At 32.8% G+C, this 23,699-nt stretch overlaps 1 protein-coding gene across 5 annotated transcripts in view; it reads right to left on the bottom strand.

Annotated features, from left to right (window-relative positions):
* Positions 1-23,699, bottom strand: part of DIAPH2 (diaphanous related formin 2) — a 1,008,663-nt gene that overhangs the window by 738,268 nt on the left and 246,696 nt on the right. For all 5 annotated transcript variants that reach the window (XM_023249470.2, XM_019824053.3, XM_023249471.2 and 2 more), the window contains 5 exons: positions 19,949-20,085; positions 17,867-17,975; positions 8,140-8,250; positions 2,410-2,528; positions 272-388 (listed from right to left, as the gene is read on the bottom strand). In XM_023249470.2, coding sequence (XP_023105238.1) covers positions 272-388; positions 2,410-2,528; positions 8,140-8,250; positions 17,867-17,975; positions 19,949-20,085 — 593 coding nt within the window. The remainder of the gene's footprint in view (positions 1-271; positions 389-2,409; positions 2,529-8,139; positions 8,251-17,866; positions 17,976-19,948; positions 20,086-23,699) is intronic.

Here is a 23,699-nt window from a genome sequence, read left to right as displayed (position 1 = left end):
AATTCATCACAAGGTCAGTAAAATCTGTTGGGTTCTTTCTACTAAATGTCCTGTTGCTGGGGTATGCAGTTTTATAAATAGATCCTTCTGGCCCAATTAAAAATAAATTAATGCCTTTTAAAAAATGTTACTCAAAGTCACCAAAGTCTCATACACTATTTACGTATGTATATATGCCTCTACTACCTAGGATGCACTACATTATCAGTTTCCCTTAACTTAGTCAAATTCAAATCATACAAATACTAGTACTCTCAGAACTTCCTCTTACCTGATATAATAATCATTTCTGATGAGCAAAAAATGTTGTAGAATGGATAATAAGTAATTTTCAGCAGCAGTATCCTTCAACATGTTATACAGAAGATGATACACTTCATTCATATCAGTGGAATATAAGTAAAGGAAAAACACTAAAGTTCTTGATGAAAGTTTCACTCATAACAAAAGCAATTTCATTTTTTTTAAATATTGATTCACCATTTTATTTCCATTACTGTTTCTAAACCTTCAACTGCATGATCCAGTATTTTAAAATTTACATAAATAAATTAAATCTATGAAATCACTTTAATCTTTTAATGAGAGAAACAGACTTAAAAGAGCATTTCTAAAACCATTTAATCATCAAAACCTTAAGCAATTAGTTATCCATTATATTTTAAATTTGAGATGATAGCTGGTATAATTGAAACAGCAATGCCATTAGAGAAAATGGTTTACTCTTGATCTTCCTGTGGTTGTGATAGAGGGCCTATATTATTCACATAAGCCACTATCCCTCTATTTTCACTGCCACATAATACAGACAGTAAAGGAGCATTCTGTGGACTGCTAAAATATCACAAACCAGTTTTATTTTATACTGATAAAACACTAACTGTGAAATTTTTACTGTTTGCATTTATTTGTATTTCATCATTTAATAAAAATGGAGAGTAAAGACAAAAGAACTTGAAACATACTTTTCTTAGGATATAAAAAGAGTGGTAAAAGTTTAGATTTTTCTAGTAAACTAGATAACAGATTTCAAAAATGTATTCACTTTTATAATAAAAGTGAGGACATAGAAAATTGATGTGAAAGAAAGGTAGAAAAGGAAATGTAATCTAATGTTCTAAAAATAACCTGAAATGTCAACATTTTCTCTGAAGTAGAATTAAGTATATGATGGATTATTCTTATACCCCATGTAAGAGTGTTGTATTAAAGTCTCATAAGGTCCCTTAAGCGGTTACAGAATGGAACCCAAAATAGCTTTATGGTGAAGTTTGATTATAAGAGAAATCTATACAAAGCAAGGAAGCAAGATATATATTAATACAAAAAGCATTTAATATTACGAAAATGTCGACTAGAGTCACTAATGCTGGATAAGAAATTAGTAGCGTTGATCCCTTATTATAATGGCATCGTTATCCATCACACACACATTTATCTAATACTTCCAAGACACTTCAATAGTAGCATTGGAGGAAAAAGATGAAATATAACATTTCTGCCCTCAATCTCATAGGGGAACAGAACTATACATAAATAAGACAGAAAGTACTGTGAGTTTCAAGGAGAGGAATATTCCAGCTTTTTTCTTTCTTTCTTTCTTTCTTTCTTTCTTTCTTTCTTTCTTTCTTTCTTTCTTTCTTTCTTTTTTTTCTTTTATTTTCTTTTTTTTTTTTGGCAGTGCAGGGAGGAAGAGGGAAGAAGGTATCATAGAGAAAAATTCCATCTCAAAAGTCATTTTAGTTTTGAAGTGTTTCCCAGTCTCCTCCAAATTCCCTAAGTAAGAAATTTACTGAGTGTGAAACAAATGGCCAGCAATGCTATGACAACCATCTTTTATATCTAAAATCTTGTCATATAAAATTGTTGCCACAGGAAGATTACACCTGGTATTTGACTCAAACGCTTCTACCACATAGCCCTGTTATAGTCAGATACTGTCACATCTAAACATTTTTTTTTTACTAAGGAACCAAAATATTTGTATTGAGACTAAGACACTTATTTGAATTGAATTCTATCTCTAGATCATTTGAGTAACTTTTAATAAAACTGAAGAAGCATATTACCTATAGTCACATATGAACTCAGTGAACTTTTCCTCCCAAATTCTTATATTTGAGGTATATGCCTTAGGCTCTTGTCTATTCCAGACTATTAAACTGAATATATCTATAATACAGCAAGCCATTGTGCAGATTTCAATATCGTCTGTGTAAATCATCGGGATACTCTGACAATTCCTCAACATGAATCTGAAGGACAGCATTATAGAGAGGTACTAATATAAATAAATGGATATAAATTGGGCTGGCAGACAAAAACCCTAATAATGGTCCACGCAATCACCCACAAATCCCTTTTTCACAATACATGCAAAATGATTTCTGTGGCTTGTCAAAAGGATATTCCATTTCTGCTCGAATGTCATTGAGACGGTGTGATAATTCAGTCAGGTCGTCTTCTTTGTTCTCATCAAATACTTTCAACTGAATATCAAGCTCATCATTCTCTTTTTCTTTTAGATCCTAATATACAAACATAAAACTACAGATGAGTAACAGTTTGAAAACACCATACTTTGGTAATAAAGCATAGACACTATTATTCATTTATATACACAGAAGTAATTTTAAATATTGACCCAGGCACTTAGTTTCCTGAGAGAAAGCAAATGCACTATGTATTTTCCTATTTTAAAATTAAAGAACCTCATTATATTAATTGCATTTTCTTTTCATGACCCAGATTTTGATTATTTATATTAAAAAAATTAACAATCACTTTTACAGTTGAAAAAACTAATTGCTAACAATCCAATTTGAATGCTGTCATTTTTGATTAAACATACTCATCAAAGATAGCAAAAGAACTCATGAAGTTAGAATATTCACATATGCAAAAAATGCAAATATAGATCAATTGTACTAATGAAGAATAAATGCAAGGATATATTCAAGCACAACAGTCCCAAGTATGGTGTAGAAAGTTGTGTAAAGAAATCTTAAGTGATATTTTGTGATTTTGAAGCAAAAAGGCATCAGGATTTTTTTTTATCAAGCTGCATGTCTAGCCTCCTCCCCCACTTTTTTTTTTCTTGGCCTAATCACAAAATACCAACTTGGGCATCAAAGATTTGTTTTTGTAATACATTATGAGCACATGGAATACAAACCTCTGATAATTTTCAAAATAATAGTATGAACAAAATCTTTGGAAGCATGCCACACTAGAGATTGTTGGGCTTAATCTGTATCACCTGGAATATGTTTTAATATGTGTCCATTAAGTTGCAGCTTTCAAAACCCAAATCTATAATCACAACTGTGGATGCTCAAGGGTGATACTGAAAGTGGGACTAGGATTTCAGAGCTGAGTTTTAACTCTAAAAGGAAATGCAAGCATGGTGTATTTCAAATTAGATCAACAAAACAAAATAGGATTCATTTCTTGTTTCTACTTTTATTCATAGAACAATTATAAATGGAAATGTAATGCTATTACTAAAGCCAAATGCAAATGTATGCAGTTTACAGATTTTTTCTAATATTCACATAATTTAAATTTACATATAGAACATATGAAAATATGTATTAGTATGTTTCTATAATTTCATATACAATAAATGACAAATAAATGCATTTACACTTAGTTTCCTCTTTAGGAATAACTTGCTTTTGGTCTAGTTTTCCACTTTTCAATCTGTTGGAATGCAAAATTTCCTACCATTGGTGGAATATTTTATCAGGTGATTTCAGAACTCCAGTCAGAAAAGAGCAGAAGCCAGAAATACCCAGTATGTTGGTCATTGCAGAAACAATTGTTAACACATTTTACAATATGGACTTTTCCTTATTTTTGTCTTATAACATATTGTTATGTTCCTTCTTAGAGACTTACTATAAAACTTGAACACTTTCAAATATGTTTGAAAACAGAAAAATCTAATTTGAATACAGCCATTTAATTAGCATCAGAAATTTTATAAAACATGGAATCAATCTGATTAAATATTTTCTGTAAAAATAAGTGGCTAAATGTTTAATTGTTTTTAATTCGGACAACACATTAGTTATATAAATATAGTTCATATAGTATATGAACATATATACCATAATATTAAAACACAGATATATGGGCTTCTGAGTGGTTCAGTCAGTTAAATGACTGACTCTTGATTTAGACTCAGGTCATGGTCTTGTGGTTTGTGAGATCAAGCTCGGCTTTAGGCTCAGCACTGACAGTGCAGAGCCTGCTTGGGATTCTCTCTCTCTGTCTGTCTCTCTCTTTCTGCCCCTCCCCCCCCACTCACTCACACACACACTCTCTCTCTCTTTCAAAAATATATAAATGAACATTTAAAAAGTATTAAAATATATACACATAGAAATGTGATACCTTATATTGCTTATTAATAATCTCCATTAATACAAATATATATGCATATATACATACACAAACATATATAAAACTTCCATTCAGTCAAATGTCAAACCCTGAAAAATGTATCCATAAATTCATGATGAAATAAACATTTAATTAATAAAGTTTTTATAAGCACAAATATGATATCCTATAAAAGGAAATGGAAATGCATCACTAAAGTTTTATATTTAAAAATATATATAATCATAACTGTACTGAATTATATTATTAATTATGTAAAATATTGTAAATATGTTCAGTTATTTCTTTAAACAGAATTGCTGTATAGATATGGAACGTTTTTGACAGATTCTGTAAAACACATATTTAAGTCTCTATAACATAGTGTATTTCAAAGGAAATTCCATTTCCAGTACATGACTGATTACCAGTCAAGCAATCAAAATTGAGTCTTCAACAGAATAAGAGTTTGTTGTTTTTTTTTAAACAGAGTAAGAATGCATGATGCTTACAGACATAATTTCTTACTCTCTTGTTCCTTCACAAATGTTACTTACCTAATATTTTCTAAACTTATTTAACTAACTGTATAGTGTGTAACAACTCACTAATCCAAATTGCTAAAGCAAATTTATGAACAGAATTTTCCATATAAATGAAGTATAAACTCCCTTTAAACACCATAATTTATCAATAGAGATGGGGGAATATTGAAAATAAATTTTTACAGAATACAATTTTTTTTGCTCAAGGATTTTATTTCAGTTTTTTTTCAATATATGAAATTTATTGTCAAATTGGTTTCCAATCAACACCCAGTGCTCATCCCAAAAGGTGCCCTCCTCAACACCCATCACCCACCCTCCTCTCCCTCCCACCCCCCATCAACCCTCAGTTTGTTCTCAGTTTTTAAGAGTCTCTTATGCTTTGGCTCTCTCCCACTCTAACCTCTTTTTTTTTTTCCTTCCCCTTCCCCATGGGTTTCTGTTAAGTTTCTCAGGATCCACATAAGAGTGAAAACATATGGTATCTGTCTTTCTTACAGAATATAATTAAAATAATCCTTATCTTGAGGATTCTGATTATTGTATGAAAAACGTTTCACTGTACGATAATATTACAATGGTCTCAGGGGTTATTAAAACACTAAGAATCATTCTCTCTAACACTTAATGATTACAGATATGTTTTTTTTAAGTTTTTATTTGAATTCCAGTAAGTTAACATACAGTGTAATATTAGTTTCAGGTGTACAATACATGGATTCAACATGTTCATACAACCAGATAGGCTTGTGATAATTTTTTATTCATGGACCAACAATTTGAATTAGCCTTAGCCACGTCTAATTTGCTGTTTTGAATATGATACATTCTAGAAAATTAGGGAGCTCCTCCTGTTAGAATGATGTATAAAGTAACAATAAACAGGAAAAAAAGTGAGGATTTTAAAAATTCTCCTATGAATATATTATTAAGCTTCCATGCATGTGTACAGATGTTTAATATTAACAAAGTTCTAGAAGTTTAAGCTTAAATATTTAGGAAATTAGATAGTGAGTCAATTAGATAATTGACATAATTAGGTACATCTAATGTACATTAAAGTATGACCATTCAGACCTTTGTTCCAAATGTGATGAAAAAACTACAAGAACAACATCAGTGGTGAAATCTATGGTATTAAAGAAAGAATATCTAACCTTCTGGGTCTATCTTTCTGGATTCTGATTCTCATATATAAGAAATACCTAGGGAGGGTTTATTTTTCTTTTCAAACCAAACATCTCTGCCTTACCCCCAATGAGATTTTGATAGATTATCTTTAGGGGTACATGTTCAAATTATTTAGTTGATGACCTGGGCTGTATTTAATCATATATCACTCCATTGTCTTAGAAAAAAAAATTGAGAATCCTTGTTTGTTGCTTTCCAAAACTTTAGGAGGCAGAAACATGACACTTTCTTCTTTTCTCTTGCTGAGGAAACAACTGAGATATAGGAATCAGGACATACTGAAGAGATGTGACACTTAAAGAAAAATCTAACTGGATACATATATTAGGAATGCATATATTAAGAAGCACATGTTGCCACAAAAGACTTAAGCTTAGAATCACTGATGCAAAATCCTCATTGTCAGTGTAAACAAGTGAATAACATACCATGAGACCACTGAACCCAGCAAAGATGAACACACCAGAGAAAAGTAAAAAAGGACAAGAGTTACCATCCATACCCTTTCTGAAAACAACTTAAATAAACTGAGAGTCACAGTTTTCTCAATCAGATATTCAGTAGTATAAGGCAGAAAATGAATATTCAATTATAATAGATACAGGGAAATAAAAGATAGAAGAATAATAGCAACAACTAATGCAAAAAATGTGGCATATTAGTAAATGAGCAGAGGATGTTAATGAGCCCTTGTAGCCAGAAAATGTCCAAAGACATTATTACTCTCTTAGAGGACCAGCCCAGTGAGGACAAGCATGGAAGCCAACATCTCAAAAGCCACACCAGAATCAAGACTATAACATTATCTGTAGCTACCTAAGCCCACAGACTTTTCATGAGGAAAGATTTGTGACAACATAAGAATGCGGGTTACACACACCATAACTAGTGAATGTGCCTAAGTTACCTGCATAGTGAACCTCAATATAAGTCACTTAAAATGTTGTTTTGATTAACTGCAATCAACTCCTTCCTTTTTAAAGTCATGGGTTAAAGGACCATTCAAAGTAGAACTGAACTTTTCTAAAACCAGATACACCAAAGCATACATCTGAATCAAAATGGGTTTCAGTAGACCCAAGTCTATGGTACATTTTATGATGATGAATTCCAACTACTTTCAGTTAAGACTAACAGAGCACGAGTTACAGATGCATGCTACACACTCATTCTTCACCATGAAATGTCCCTTATTTTGATATTTCTAGTACTTTAAGTATTATATACATTTATATAACATATATATAATACGTACACATATATATATGTATTTGCATATATGCGTACATATTATACATATTTACTCCCTTTTGCTTCTTTTTTCTCAGGTGTGAGACTAGTGAGTTTAAACAATTGTCTTTTAACAATGCCATGTTTAAACAAAATCCCTCTTCAGTTAACATATTAGACAAAAAGTCACATTAGTTGTATTTGTGCTTATAAGTGTACTTTATCTCAGATCAAGCTGTAAAGTTATTTCAAAAATGTTAATTATTGCATATATTCATATTCAATTTAAGGAATTATTTTTAAGAAAAGTTCCTACAGCATTGTAACAAGAATACCATTCTTAAGAAATGTGTCTAGAATATACGAATCCAAATTCTATACATACTTAATGCTGAATATAAACGATATCAATCTAAGTTCAAAGAGGAAAGCAAAAACTTTTAAATGAAAATTGAGGCTGCAGAAAAAGAAAAAGCAGCAGTCTTTTATGTTCTCAGTATTCAAATTCAAAGAAAAGAAATTCCCTTTCGACTTTGAGAAAACAAAACAAAACAACAACAACAAAAAAACCACCCACATCACTCTGGATACATTACCTGAATTCTGAATCATAAGTTGTATAGAGAGACTGACATTACTGCAATATAGAAAAGCTTACAAAATATCTAATGCTTTACAAAAGCAAATAGAACAAGGTACATTTATTTACTCTGCTGCAAATACTTTTGTCCAATGAGAGAAAAACATTAAAGTTCATTAGCATAATAAATGTGTATACACAACTTACTGGTAACATTGTTTTTAGTCCTGAACGCAGGAATTCATTCCTTAAATGTATTCTAAAATCAAGCTCATAGGGTGAAGTGACAAGGGCATTTATAAACTGCATGCAGGCCACCTGCAATTAGAAAGCATATTTTGTTAATTTTTTTTTCATTAAGGGAATATTTACTTACTGCATTCAGATCATTATTTTTCCATTAGCTAAAGGCATACATACATATACTATAAAAAGAAATGTAAATTTTTACATAAGTATAAGGATGATTTAGTATAAACAACAAAATTAACAATTAAGTTTCTAATGTACAGAATAATTTTAACAAAAATATGGATGGCCAAGTATTGCTATGTTTTGCCAAACAATATGAAGGAATATTGAATTCTCTCTGAGAAGCTCAAAGTTCCAAAAGTCTGCATATATAGCCCTTTAAAAGATCATGAAATGTATCTTTCATACCCAGCTGTCCTCAGAGTGCATTTGGCCTCAATTCTATATGGTTATAAACACTTTTCTAAAATAAATCAAATAATGTACCCTGGTATTACACAGGGATCAGTGATAACTTGGAGCTAATATACTGATTTATACTCTCTCCATCCATCATTGGGATACACTTGCAAAAAATATAAAGTTTTAAAATATATGATTAAGAGGAATTAATTTACTGTGTATAAAAATGAATGCAAGTAAATTAAGATCAACTAGAAGGCACTGTGACACCAATGCCAAAGTGCATTGCATGACAAATAGAAGTGTTTGTTTTTAAGTGAAGGTGATTCCTTAATTATATTAACACTGTAAAGAAGGTTTGGTTTTTCTTACCTTCTAATATTGAGGTTCCCTACGATAAAGGGGACTTACTTTCTGGTAATTGCAAGCTAGAAGGGAATCAACAAAGTGCTAATTGCCAGTTGATCCATACTTTTTGGGGAATGCTGCTCAAGTTTATGGCAACTAGATAATAGTTTAAGTGATGAGCTGCACATTTAAATTGATCATTCTTTTTTTTTTAAGTTGATTTCTTTATTTTGAGGAGAGAGAGAGACAGAGAGAGCAAGTGGGGGAAGGGCAGAGAGAGAGGGAGAGAGAATCCCAAGCAGGCTCTGTGCTGACAGAGACTCAACCAGGGACTCGAATTCACAAACCACGAGATCATGACCAGAACCAAAACCAAGTCAGACGCTTAACTGACTGAGCCACCTAGGCACCCCTAAATTGATTATTTTTAAAGTATGCAGTGAGGGGAGCCTGGGTGGCACAGTCGGTTAAGCGTCCGACTTCAGCCAGGTCACGATCTCGCGGTCCGTGAGTTCGAGCCCCGCGTCAGGCTCTGGGCTGATGGCTCAGAGCCTGGAGCCTGTCTCCGATTCTGTGTCTCCCTCTCTCTCTGCCCCTCCCCCGTTCATGCTCTGTCTCTCTCTGTCCCAAACATAAATAAACGCTGAAAAAAAAAATCCCCTCTTAAAAAAAATAATAAATAAAGTATGCAGTGAGTGCACTGTACAGTGTTCAAAGAGTTGATTGCCAGAGAACTCCTGGAAAACCAGATTTGGTAAAGATGTCAAGTATATATACAAGTATATATAGGAGACACAAATAAATAATAGAATGAGAAAAACAGATCAGCAAAAGAAAATATTTCAAATGTATTTTGACTTGACCTATCCCACCTATCATTTTAATAGTTATTTTTCAAGTAGAAAGAAAATATTAAAAGGTTTAAAAGTACAGTTCCTTTAAATATTTCTTTATTAAAAATACAGTATTCCTTTCATTTTTACATATGTACCTTAGCCATTTAAGCTGTTTTTAGGGAGAATAGTCCATCCACTTCACATCCACGTTCAAAAATAAAAAGTTGTATGTTTTAAAGGGGATGACTAAAGTTGTTTCTAACATTACTCAATATCTAAATGGCAACTGAACAATGTAGTCCAACTCCTATGAATGCTCAAATGTCAATATAAAACATTTAGACAATTGATTAAAAATACTTGCTTTATCGTAAAACACATTTCAAATAAGTTATTATGATATTTATGCCTTAATGGACTAGTTAACCTTCTTACTTACAATAAGAACATATGTAAGTCTTTATATAGTTTCCATAGGATGGGATAAAAGTTTGCATACTGTACATATTATTAAATATATTATCATTGCATGTGCTTGAATGATCCTTGTTATGGTACAACTATGACATGACCAAACAAGCCAAAGTACATGTCTAATCCAAAATTAATAGAGAGAAAAGTTGCCATCTGCTAGGATTGTTTTTGCCAGAAGAAATTCTAGCTTAATGGCTTGTATTAATACCTTACAAGAGAACATTTCAATAAGAAACAAGTTAATGAGTCTTGGAATTGTACCTTTATACAAATAAAAGTATTTAGATCAGGAGATGATAAAAATAGTAAAAATCAATAAAATTAATGAATATATCAACATAAAAATACCTTTACATTTAATAAGACAAATACTGCAATAGTATAAAATACTTTACATGTGATGTATAACTGAATGCTAAAAAAGAAGTGGCATTGAGGGGAACCTGGGTGGCTCAGTTGGTTAAGCACTGACTTCGGCTCAGATCATGATCTTGCAATTGTTGAGTTTGAGCCCCGCATCAGACTCTGTTCTGACAGCTCGGGGCCTGAAGCCTGCTTTGGATTCTGTGACTCCCTCTCTCTGCCCTTCCCCTGCTTGTGCTGGGTCTCTCTGTCTCTCTGCCTCTCTCTCAAAAATAAATAAGTTTTTAAAAAATGTTAAAAAAAAAGTTGCATTCATTGACTATAAAATAATTAGAAGACAAACAAAATAGGTAGGAGACACTTTGAAGTCAGCAATTTAAAGAAATAATGGCACTGGTTTATCAATGTACTATTTATTGTTTATCAAATTCTAATAGACATATAATTAAATATAAATAACATCAGGAGAATAGTCATACCATCATGTCATTTTCCAACATATTCTGTTACAGTGATTCCCTCTTATAAAAACATTTATAGTGTATGAATGTGAAGAACAAAAAAATCATCTTAAATATGTCTATATCTTTATGTTACTCTGCAATTACTGCCCTTTTTAGAGGACATAACAAAATCAATCCAAAACCAAAATAATTGTCACTATTTACAAATACAAAATTAAATTTTAAAAATAGAATTCGTTTCAATGCCAGAATATATTATTACTTAAATATAAACACAAAACAGCCATTATGTAGATTCTGAATAATTAAATACAGAACCCTAAACTATTATCATTAGTATTATTCTTTTTAAAAAAATAAATTTGAAAGCACATTTATTTATATATTTTTTAATTTTTATTGTTGAGAGAGAGAGAAAGAGAGAGAGAGAGAGAGAGAGGGAGGGAGAGGGGAGGGGCAGAAAGAGAGGGAGACACAGAATCTGAAGCAGGCTCCAGGCTCTGAACTGTCAGCACAGAGCTCAATGCTGGGCTCAAACTCACTAACTGCAATATCATGACGTAGCCAAAGTTGGACACTTAAAAGACAGACGCACCTGGCGCCCCTGTTCTTATTATTAATTACCAAACAATATAGAGACTTTATATAATTCACCATTTAATGCCTTCCTCATAAAAACCATTCAACATAAGTGTTACTATTATTCTTAATTCACAGATGATGAAGCTGAGGTTCAAAGCGGATAACTTATACAAGGTCAGACAGCAAGGAGAAAACTCATGATTCTAAACCATATCATTTTATTTCAAATACAGAATAATTTCCAGCACATTCAAATGCCTCATTAACTCCATTCATAGATTCACACAAAAAAAGATTTTAAGGATGGGTAATATAATAAAATTTAACTATTGCATCATTTAATATACTGGAAATATCTAGCTTTGAAACTATTAATTAGAAAGCATACAATTATTTTAATAATATATTGTCTAGTATATAAAGTGCTTATCATGTAAGTCAATTATACCTCAATTTTAAAGAAAACAAAACAATGTGGTTATCAAAATGCATAATAGATTACAAACAAAAAAAAGAGGAAAGGTAGAAAACAGTTCCCAGAATGTGTTATATTCCACTATATATGTGTATATGTGTATATATGTATATGTGTGTATACATATATATACATCCTGAACAATGAAGTATGGGTAGCATCCCATCATCCAAAATAATGGTCTCCACTTTCCTTTACTTCCTGCCATGCCACTCCCTATTCAGCATACATTTGCATACAGATACAAACACACACACACACACACACACACACACACACACACGCTAGAAATAGGCTATTCAATATGGGGCCACCAGTCACAATTTAAATTTAGTTTAGTTACAATTAAATAACATTTAAAATTCAGATGCTCAGTCACACTAGCAACGGTTCAAGTGTTCAAAAGCCATATGTGTCTACTGGCTACCACACTGGACGGCATGAATGAAGGACAATGCAGAAACTTTGACTAGATAGCATTGCACTAGAGGCTTTAAGGAAAAAGTCTTCTGCCTAATATCTAAAACCTAAGCTCCAAAGAAGTACAAAACTCATTCCCAAATAATGATAGTTTCAGAATTGGTATGTTGAACTTCCAAGCGTATAAATCTTTAAGATCATGATTGAACTATATTGTCTGCTTATAAGGCAAAATCAATCTGCTTTAAAAAAATCCAACCCCAGAGATGCAAAATAAAGAATATGTGATTTTAAAGTGGAGAGACTGCCTAAAAATGCCAAATACTCTGTTCTGTTGTGTTCCTTTAAAGATAAAGAAACTGAAAACCTAGAAATACTAGATGATTTGCCCAAGATCATGCAGCTAATAAAAAGCCATGAAGACTGAACTAGAACTCATGTCTCATGACTGTTTGGGATTCTTTGTACAACACTACAATGCACAAATCTGGCATTGCTGAATAGCAATTTTCCTTACACTGGGAAGAAAAGCAAGTACCCTTGAACTGAATATCATAAAGTCCATTTTTCCAGATTCTTTCTGTTGCTTAGTTTCTTTATAATAGGTCTAAGTTTCAAAATGGTCTGCCATATCTGTTTTAAATATAGCTTCCACAAGAATTAAAATTTAAACGTCACAGTAAATCAGCACATTTTGTCCATTATTAATAAATATGGTAGGATAGGACCAAAATTCTGATTCTTAACCACTAAAACAGTTTCTTTATTTGTACTTCAGGGGTCTCCTTTTCTACATGATAAATATGCTGCCAAATAAATGCATGAATATGTATAGATAAAAACCACCAACTCTGCATGTGATAAAGATCCAATAATTTGTACCATGTATAATTATATGCTAAACTGAATTACTATCAGTTTTTCCATCACATTAGGATTATTCCTTTACTATAATAGTATATTTTCTTTCTACAATAATGGTCTACATCCTTTAGTCACAAGATGCTATTGTCTTCATCCTGCGGTATGGGATGTGATACAGAGTGTGAAATACCACAAAAGAGATTATAAACTTTGTAAAGGCAAGTTCTGCCTTCATTTAGGATTTTCTGTTTAACCTCTAATTGCCCTCAATACAATGATTAAAATATAATGGGTGAATGGTAATGAGATATCTCAAATTTTAATAGCATGAGACACAGCAACACAAAAAAAAATTGTATTCCATTTCTTACCAAAGTGATAGAGAGGGGAACTATTTTAACAGGAAATATCCTCACAAAATTATTGGAAAAATGCTACAAACTTTTATTTAACTTACCAGGTCTGAAAACTATACAAGCATCTACAGTGGTTAAGATCATGTACTTTGGAGCCACACTCCCTAGTGTCTAATCTGGATTTTTGCTCCTAATCACATTGTGGCCCTTGGAAAGTTATCTAACCTCTACGAGCCTGTTTCCTCATATATAAAATGGGGATATTACTATCTTTCTCCTAGAATTGCTGTGAGGTTTAAAACGAGGTAATGTGTAAAGTATTAGAACATGGGTATGTGATGTATACATGCTATCTTTAATTTCTTATTTTTATGATGTCTCTAAGATATCCAGTTAAGCATTTGGACATGTAAGTTTGAAAAGAGAGAGAGAGATGAGATGGACTTATAATTCTGGGGAATCACTAGAATATAGCTGGATGCTAAAGCTAGAGAAACAATTGAGAACATTCATGAGAAAAATAAAATACATATGTATGCATACAAGTGTATATATGTAAATGTACAGATATATGTGTAAACAAAAGTGATAATATAAGAGGGCCAAAGATAGAACAGAGAGAAAGAAAATACCCAAGAAAAAGAGGAGAAACACATGAAAAAGAGACAAAGCAGTTAAAGTAGTCAGAGAGCAAGGAGAGAATGGGGACCATAAAGCCAAAGGCAGTAAAATTTTCAAGGAGGGAGGCGATTAATGTTGCCAAATGATGAGGATTAGAAAAAGGCCATTGGATTTTGAAATTAGAAGATCACTGTTGACCTTTTTAATAACTTTGAAAATCCTAAGTTGTAAAAGGAAATTTAGGAAACAGAGAAAACAAGTACAGATGATTCTTTTAGAGACTGGGACTATGAAATAAAAAAAGGAAGGTGAGAGGTTGGTTCAAAGAACAAGTAAGATCAAAAGTATTGCAGTATGGGTAAGAACTAAGAATGCTACTTAGCTGAAGGGAAGTCAGTGAAGAGAGAGCATATGAAGATATATGACTTACTGTCTCTCTGTTTCTTGAACTATTGCAGATTATGAAAATCCTATCACAAGTACAAAATTTCCCTTTAAAGATGACCTTGAAAACTTCTATGGGAAGTAAATAACCTGTTTTAAAATCCCCCCAAAAAAGAGAAAAATGTACACAATTGTTATTTAAAAATATAATTAGTGCTGTATTTTAACAGAATTACTTCCTGCGACTATAATAACATTTTGAGAAGTCTCAGGGTACTACAGAAATAGAAAATGTAATTCTATTACATTTAAAATACAGCACTAATTATAATTTTTAAACAATAAGTTTAAACTTTTGTGTTTCATTCTGTATTCTGAAAATATTTTTGAAATTTTAGATGAAATTTTTTTCATTGACATGAAATAGTTCAAATAAAAAAAAAAAAACCCAATTCACAATTTGTGTAAGAGTGATAGGCTTTGCATATAACAAATTACTAATTTTTGTAGCTCATCAAACTAGGAAATTTCAGGGGCACCTGGATGGCTCAGTTGGTTAAGTGTCTGACTCTTGATTTCCACTCAGGTCATGATTTCATGGTTTGTTAAGTTTCAGCCCTGTGTCAGGCTCCGCACTGACAGCATGGAGCCTGCTTAGGATTCTCTCTTTCCCTCTCTCTGCCCCTACCTTGTTCATGCTCTCTCTCTCAAAATAAATTTTAAAAACTTAAAAAATATTTTTAAAAGGAAGAAAATGCAGTATACAAATGATTCATCACAAAGACCTGGCTTCAAATTACATCTCCACACTTCAATAGCTGTGTGATTTTGAGTGACTGATTTGAGTAAGTAATGAAGACATTGAATGTATCTAAAACACTTCTCCTATACATACATTGTGGGACAAGTACAAACTCCTATATATGACTGAATGCCAGTGATATTTAGTTAGGTAAGCCCAACTAAAGAAACAAGAACAAAGATTTCAAGAAGTCATCTAAAACGTACAGTTTTCAGGGGAACCTAAGAGGCTTATTTGGTTGAGCATCCAACTCTTGAATTTGGCTCAGGTCATGATCTCACGGTCATGAAATGGAGCCCCACGTTGGGCTCCATGCTGAGCATGAAGCCTACTTAAGATTCACTCTCTCTCTCCCTCTCCCCTACTTGCTGTGTCTCTAAAAGAAAAAAAGTACAGTTTTCAAATCTTTCAAATCTTTTCAAATATTTCAATAAAGATATTAAAATTTTTGAGAGAGGAGTGCCTGGGTGGCTCAGTCGGTTAAGCGTCCTCCTTCGGCTCAGGTCATGATCTCGCGGTTCATGAGTTCGAGCCCTGCATCAGGCTCCGTGCTCACAGCTTGGAGCCTGGAGCTTGCTTTGGATTCTGTGTCTCCCTCTCTCTCTGCTTCTCCCCTGCTTGCATTCTGTCTCTGTCTCTGTCTCTCTCAAAAATAAATAAACATTTAAAAAAAAACTTAAAAAAAGTGACAGAATTTTTATATAATGTACAGTATATAAGTATATATATTATATAATAAGTATATTATAATATATAATAAGAAGTATATTTTAAAAAGGAAAGCAGAATGAAATATCCCAATTATTTAAAATGTAATACATTGGACATAAAAGGCACACCATAAAAGTTTACCCAAAATGATAATCATAGTTAGAGAAAAAACAACTAACAAAGATCCTTAAATATTTAAAGAGAGATTATAGTTTTGTAACACTACAGTATTCTCTTTGGACAAGCCAATTCATCTATCTGCTGTAGTTTCAAACCGTGGCAAAAAAAAAGATACTAATAATTTATAGCACAATAAAAAATTAAAAAATGATAAAATAAATTGTTTTACATTAGATAAGAAATTTTAACATTTAAACACTCCCTACTAAATAATTTGATAAAATTAAATGTGTAACCATCTTCTCTTTGTTGAATGATACTACAGTAGTTTAAAAATTAATTCAGAAAAAGATCGCCATGGTGCATTAAATGGTAAACAGTGTCTAAAAGAAAGAGATGAGCATCAAAGACCAAAAACCCTGATGTCAAATTCTAAGTCTGCCACTTACAAGCTGTATCAGCATAGATAAGTTATCTAGTCTCAATAAGCCTATTCATCTCATAAACAAAATGGACATGATAATAAGGCCTACACAGCTCAGTTGTTATGAGAATTAAATCAGATAATTTATGTAAATTAAAATTCTTAGTCCATGATCTCACACAATAAATATGGTCAATAAATATGACTTCTCATCACTCAAGAACAAAGTTATCTTTCATAAAATGGGTCTATTCCTGAAACCATCTAAGAAAAAATAGTGAATTTTGTCATTTTCTAAATAAGACATTTAGTCTCGGTATATACAGGGCTATCAGATAGACCCTGACCAAAGAGTTGTAATTCACCCCCCCCCTCAACATTCTGGTGAATCAGATATCTGAATGTTGTGTGAATGACATAAAGAGAGATATGCTTAGTTTTCCTAAATTTCTACAATAAGCCCACAGACTTAATCAACTTATGTTAGGATAATAGCATTGTCTGAATTGTTGCCCTATTACACTTGATTATTGCTAAAGCTTTAATTTCAATGGTTTATTTTATTTTTTAATGTTTATTTATTTTGAGAGAGAGAGAGAGAGCAGGAAAGAGGCAGAGAGAGGAAGAGAGAGAGAATCCCAAGCAGGCTCTGCACTGCCAGCACAGAGCCTGAGGCAGGGCTCAAACCCACGAACCGAGAGATCACAACCTGAGCTGAAACCAAGAGTCAGATGCTTAAACAACTGAGCCACACAAGTACCCCAATGGTTTATTTTCTTATTTACTAACTTTCTTCCAAATATTAATGATAATCATACTCACCATATTATAATAACTTGAAGTAGTTTTCCTAATTTTAAACAAATTGTTACTCTCACAGACAAAATTTCTAGCTTTTATAAATGACCAAGCAACAGGAAGAATTTAATTTTTATTTTCCATTCTATTTAAATACTAGAAAGAATGGAGTTGGCATCATACAAAATGAGTACTTTAAATATAACCCCAGAAGCCGTTGAAGACAAAATGAACTCACCTGTAATTGCAAAGCTTCGTGATTTTCTAATCCTTCCACAATAGGTGAAAATCGTTCCCTATTATTTCTTTCTGCTGCTGTAGTTATTGCCCCTAAAAGTTTATCAAGACTACACACACACACACACACACACACACACACACACACACACACAGAAAAAAAAAATAGAAATGAGAAATCCATCTTATACATACATTATGATATGGGTTATCTTTCAGTCTTCCCTATTTCCTTTCTAGCACTTGATGTTTATAAAGACCACCACAATTTAAGAGTTGTGTTCCTTCCTATCCACATATTTCTACAAGTCAAATATTGATAGTTTTAAATAATTTCGGGCCATCAAAATGAAAATTCAATTAAAAACTTTAGGAAAATAAATTTTCTAGGTTATAATTTTTAAAAGATCCTTAGTTGATAAACAGTGAAATTTAAAATTTCAGGTTTTGATATTTCATGCGTCAACATGATTATTAATAATCATTTAAGTATAATATGGCATATACAATATTAAAATCTTATAATAAAGTGCTGGAAAGAGCAAATACATTTAAAAGAATTGAAAACATCAACAATCTTTGAAAATGGGAACAAGAAACAAAAACTAAAAGAGAAAAGCTAGGTAACTAGAAAAGCATCTATAATTACCTAGCGCAAGAGAATTATTTACCGGAAGAAAATTATTGGAAACTATCACTATACAGTGTCTGAATCAAATTAACCTCCCTGGAGTATACTATGCTTATCGAACTATAGTTATAATTATAAAACATATACCAGAATAGGTTATATTATAGGAATTAAATACTGGAAACCCAATTGACAAGAAAAACATTGTTTACTCATATATAAACGGATTTTTCCATGAAACCTAAGGAAACCTTACTTTTGTATATGTTATTTCATTCTTTGCTCTGAGATAAGACTTAATGCTCTATGATAATATTTTTGGTTAGTGTTTGTCTTTGGTTTCTAAGTACACTAAGCAGCATTAAGCAAGATCTCATTTTATTCTAACATGTATGAAAAAGCCAATGTATTACAATATTCTTAAGTCTTTTCATGGCCCTGTTCTGATTCAAACAGAAATTATTACTGTCACACGAAATGTTCAGAAGAAATATTTTAGTTCATGTCCGTAAGAGGATACTTTATCCTTTATCACAATGGTTCCTTACTAACTGGGCTTGTTAATGACATCAAATCTGAAATTTTTCTTCTCAGTCAATATTATTTCCATAGGAAGGTATGATCTAATGTACATTCAGCAGTGACTTGTTAAAATTAACACATACATGCTCTCTGAATAATTACAATCTTTTTTGTTCTTTCTGTTTAACAAGTTTACTTCACTCTATGCATAACTACTTCATCTTTTCATTTATCATAGGCAAATAAAGTAAAATACCACTTTAAATAAAATCATAGTACAAAATAAAAGCATCTGGTCAATTCAGTGGGTTAACGAAGTCAAATTTTTTGATAGGCACATGTAGAGGATATTTGTGTATGTGTGTGTATGTATTTAGCCATATTTGCTCTCTGATTTTTCCCCACTTTTATAATGATTGCTTTACCTTCAGCTAGATAAAATTCTATTTATTCAATATGAATCCAACTTTGAAGAATTTCCCACTAGAATTCTATTTAAAATCTCTCTCAAAAAATTTTAGGGGCGCCTGGGTGGCTCAGTCGGTTGGGCGGCCGACTTCAGCTCAGGTCATGATCTCGCGGTCTGTGAGTTCGAGCCCTGCATCGAGCTCTGTGCTGACAGCTCAGAGCCTGGAGCCTGTTTCAGATTCTGTGTCTCCTTCTCTCTCTGCCCCTCCCCCGTTCATGCTCTGTCTCTCTCTGTCTCAAAAATAAATAAACGTTAAAAAAGTTTTTAAAAAAAGTTTTTTTTTAATCCTGTATGTAAAAATAGATATGGTAAATTGCCAGTAAATTATTTTCTACAATTTAATTTTTTAAATTGTAATCTAAAGTAATTTTCATGCAAGTAATCTAAAGAAAATCACAAAATATGGGCTTCTTCAAGTACTATTTTCCATGCACTTAATATAGTAATACAGCAATACTTACATGTTCTCTTCTCCAACAATGCAAATAGCAGAAAGTATTTTTACTATTTCAGTCATCATGTTGGGTTGTTTGGGATCAATTGCTCTTGCCAATAGCAAAAGACTCCTTTCATCTCCTAGAATCCTTTGCAATCCAAACTAAAGAAAAAGAAAAAATAAAAACAATAACCCTCATTCAAAATGCCTATGTAATGCATGTTTAATTTAAAAAACAACTTACAGGGTGCCTGGGTGGCTCAGTCAGTTAAGTCTCTGGCTCTTGGTTCAGCTCAGGTCAAAATAGCATGTATATAAAGCCCCACGTCAGGCTCTGCCCTAGAACACTGACAGTGTGGTGCCTGTTTATTTATTTATTTTGAGAGAGAGAGAGAGAGAGACAGAGAGAGAGAGAGAGAGAGAGAGAGAGCATGAGTGGGCTAGGGGGAGGGACAGAAAGAGGGAAAAAGAGAATCCCATGAATAGACACTTCTCCAAGGAAGACATCCAGGTGGCCAACCGACACATGAAAAAAATGTTCAACATCACTCATTATAGGGAAATACAAATCAAAACCACAATGAGATACCACCTTACGCCTGTCAGAATAGCTAACATTAACAACTCAGGCAACAACAGATGTTGGCGAGGATGCGGAGAAAGAGGATCTCTTTTGCATTGCTGGTGGGAATGCAAGCTGGTTTAGCCACTCTGGAAAACATTATGGAGGTTCCTCAAAAAACTAAAAATAGAACTACCCTATGACCCAGCAATTGCACTACTAGGCATTTATCCACGGGATACAGGTGTGCTGTTTCGAAGGGACACATGCACTCCCATGTTTATAGCAGCACTATCCACAATAGCCAAAGTATGGAAAGAGCCCAAATGCCCATCGATGGATGAATGGATAAAGAAGAAGTGGTATATATATACAATGGAGTATTACTCGGCAATCAAAAAGAATGAAATCTTGCCATTTGCAACTATGTGGATGGAACTGGAGGGTATTATGCTAAATGAAATTAGTCAGAGAAAGACAAAAATCATATGACTTCACTCATATGAGGACTTTAAGAGACAAAACAGATGAACATAAGGGAAGGGAAACAAAAATAATATAAAAACAGGGAGGGGGACAAAACAGAGGAGACTTATAAATATGAAGAACAAACTGAGGGTTACTGGAGGGGTTGTGGGAGGGGGGATGGGCTAAATGTGAAAGGGGCATTAAGGAATCTACTCCTGAAATCATTGTTGCACTATATGCTAACTAATTTGGATGCAAATTTTAAAAAATAAAACATAAAATAAAACAAAATAAAATAAAATACAACTCATATTGGTCTTCTAAAAACCTGTATCTCCACAATAAGGTTCTATTTAATTACATGAATGTTTTTCAAATGTAGTTGCTTGTCTATGTATTTTTTTTTAATTTGAAATGACTGCATCTTGGGAGTTTTTGCCCCTTGATCAGATATGATTTCCCTTAGCTTGCCTAAAAAATCTATAAAGATTTGGGAGAAATACCTGAATAATAAGTATTTCCTCAACAAAGAAAAACATGTAAAGTACTTACTGATATAATTTTCTAAAGTAACTCTACTTGTGTCATTGGATCTCTCTGGAGATATCTAGAATTCATGGTTACATTCTCTAATTTGTATAGAAAATAAAATTAAACAAAAGGGGTAAAATGTTGGAAAGTTCTTTTTGTATACTATATGCTGGTTAAAGAAGCAATAAACCTCTTCCATACCATCTTCTATCTCCCCCCTTTCAGGAAGCTGTGCTACATTACAAAAGCTATGAACCCAAGGAAATGGTGACTAGGTTTTGGTAAGTGTCACAGTGAACTAGGCAGAGAAGACACCATTTTCACTAATTTTCTAGGCTTGGATATGAACACACAAGTGTGTATTATAAGTATGAACAGAAAAAGAAATGTTTTAAAAGGTTAAAACTGAAATCTTGCCATTTACAACAATGTGGACAGAACTGGAGGGTATTATGCTAAGCTAAATAATCAGTCAGAGAAAGACAGATATCATATGACTTCACTCAGATGTGGAATTTGAGAAACTCAACAGATAAACATAGGTGAAGGGAAGGAAAAATAAGATAAAAACAGAGGGAGAGGCAAACCATAAGAGACTTTTAAATACAGAGAACAAACTGAGGGTTGCTGGAGGGGGGTGTAGTGGGGGAGTGAGTTAAATGGGTGAGGGGCATTAAGAAGTACACTTTTAAGGATGAGAACTGGGTATATGTAAGAGATGAATCACTGGGTTCTACTCCCAAAGCAAAGACTACACTGTATGTTAAATAACTTGAAAATAAATTAACAAAAAAATAAATTAATAAAAATAAAGTAATACTAAAAAAAAGTAGATAGACAATGAGAAGTTGCTGGAGGGAAAAAAGAGAACTCATAATTAAAACCTATGTGCACACATTTGGCTAAACAGTTAAAAATTGTTAGAATAAATGGGAGCAGGTATATAGATAACCCCAATGGGTTCACTGTTTTACCTTGAATTTTTTTTATTAACTTTGGATTTAGTGTTTTGTTTTTTTTAAGCTATGCTGGGATTGATAACACAGGAACACTAAAAATAATAAAGTTATATTATAAAACAAAAAAGAAAAAAAGGCTAAAATTGGTTTTCACTATATTTAGAAGGTATTTTCTTTGATCTTTGTCCCACAAAGTATTTCTCAGATTTCTTTTTTTTTTTTAATTTTTTTTTAATGTTTATTTATTTTTGAGACAGAGAGAGACAGAGCATGAATGGGGGAGGGGCAGAGAGAGAGGGAAACACAGAATCGGAAGCAGGCTCCAGGCTCTGAGCCATCAGCCCAGAGCCCGACGCGGGGCTCGAACTCACGGACCGCGAGATCGTGACCTGGCTGAAGTCGGACGCTTAACCGACTGCGCCACCCAGGCGCCCCTCAGATTTCTTATGAAATGTTTCTTTCTCATTAGTTTAACAGTGGAATCCTACATTTCATTAGATCAAAATTGTCATTTCAAACTAACTTTTAGTTAAGTACCAAACATATGAATATTTTCATAATTCCTAATTTAACTTCCAAAAGAATTTGGGGGAAAAAGGGGAATATAGCTAAAGCTCTTAAATGTAACTTTACCAGGGGTCATAATAAATAAGAACATACACAGAGACAAGACAGAAAAAAAAAAAAAAAGAAATGGAAGAGACAAGATGAAAAAGAAGCAAAAAAAGAAAAAAACCCAAAAACCAGAATGGACAAATATGTATAAAGGTGGCCAGTAGGTACTAAATAGCAAGAAAAATACATGAAAAACATAGTGTAAAACTAAGAGAATGGTGTTTACTATGCAATTACCAAACTTAAAATAATAGCTTTAAAAATCAAATAGACTGAGGGAAGGAGTTAACTTGGTGAAATAGTAGGAGGACCTTATGCTTGCCTTGAACACAGCTAGATATTATCAAATCATTCTGGGGGCACCTGGGTGGCTCAGTTAAGCCTCCAACTTCAGCTCAGGTCATGATCTCATGGTTTGTGAGTTTGAGCCCTGGGTCGGACTCTGTGCTGACAGCTCCAAGCCTGGAGCCTGCTTCTGATTCTGTATCTCCCTCTCTCTCTTCTCCTTCCCTAGGCACACTCTATCTCTCTCTCTCTCTCTCTCAAAAATAAATAAACTTTAAAAAAAAAACATTCTTAACACCCAGGAATTCAATCTGAAGACTGAGAGAACAAACTGCACAACTACAGGGAGAAAAGAG

Source organism: Felis catus, chromosome X (assembly GCF_018350175.1).
Source record: "Felis catus isolate Fca126 chromosome X, F.catus_Fca126_mat1.0, whole genome shotgun sequence".
Classification (NCBI taxonomy): Eukaryota; Metazoa; Chordata; class Mammalia; order Carnivora; family Felidae; genus Felis; species Felis catus.
This window is presented reverse-complemented; position numbering and strand designations above follow the sequence as displayed.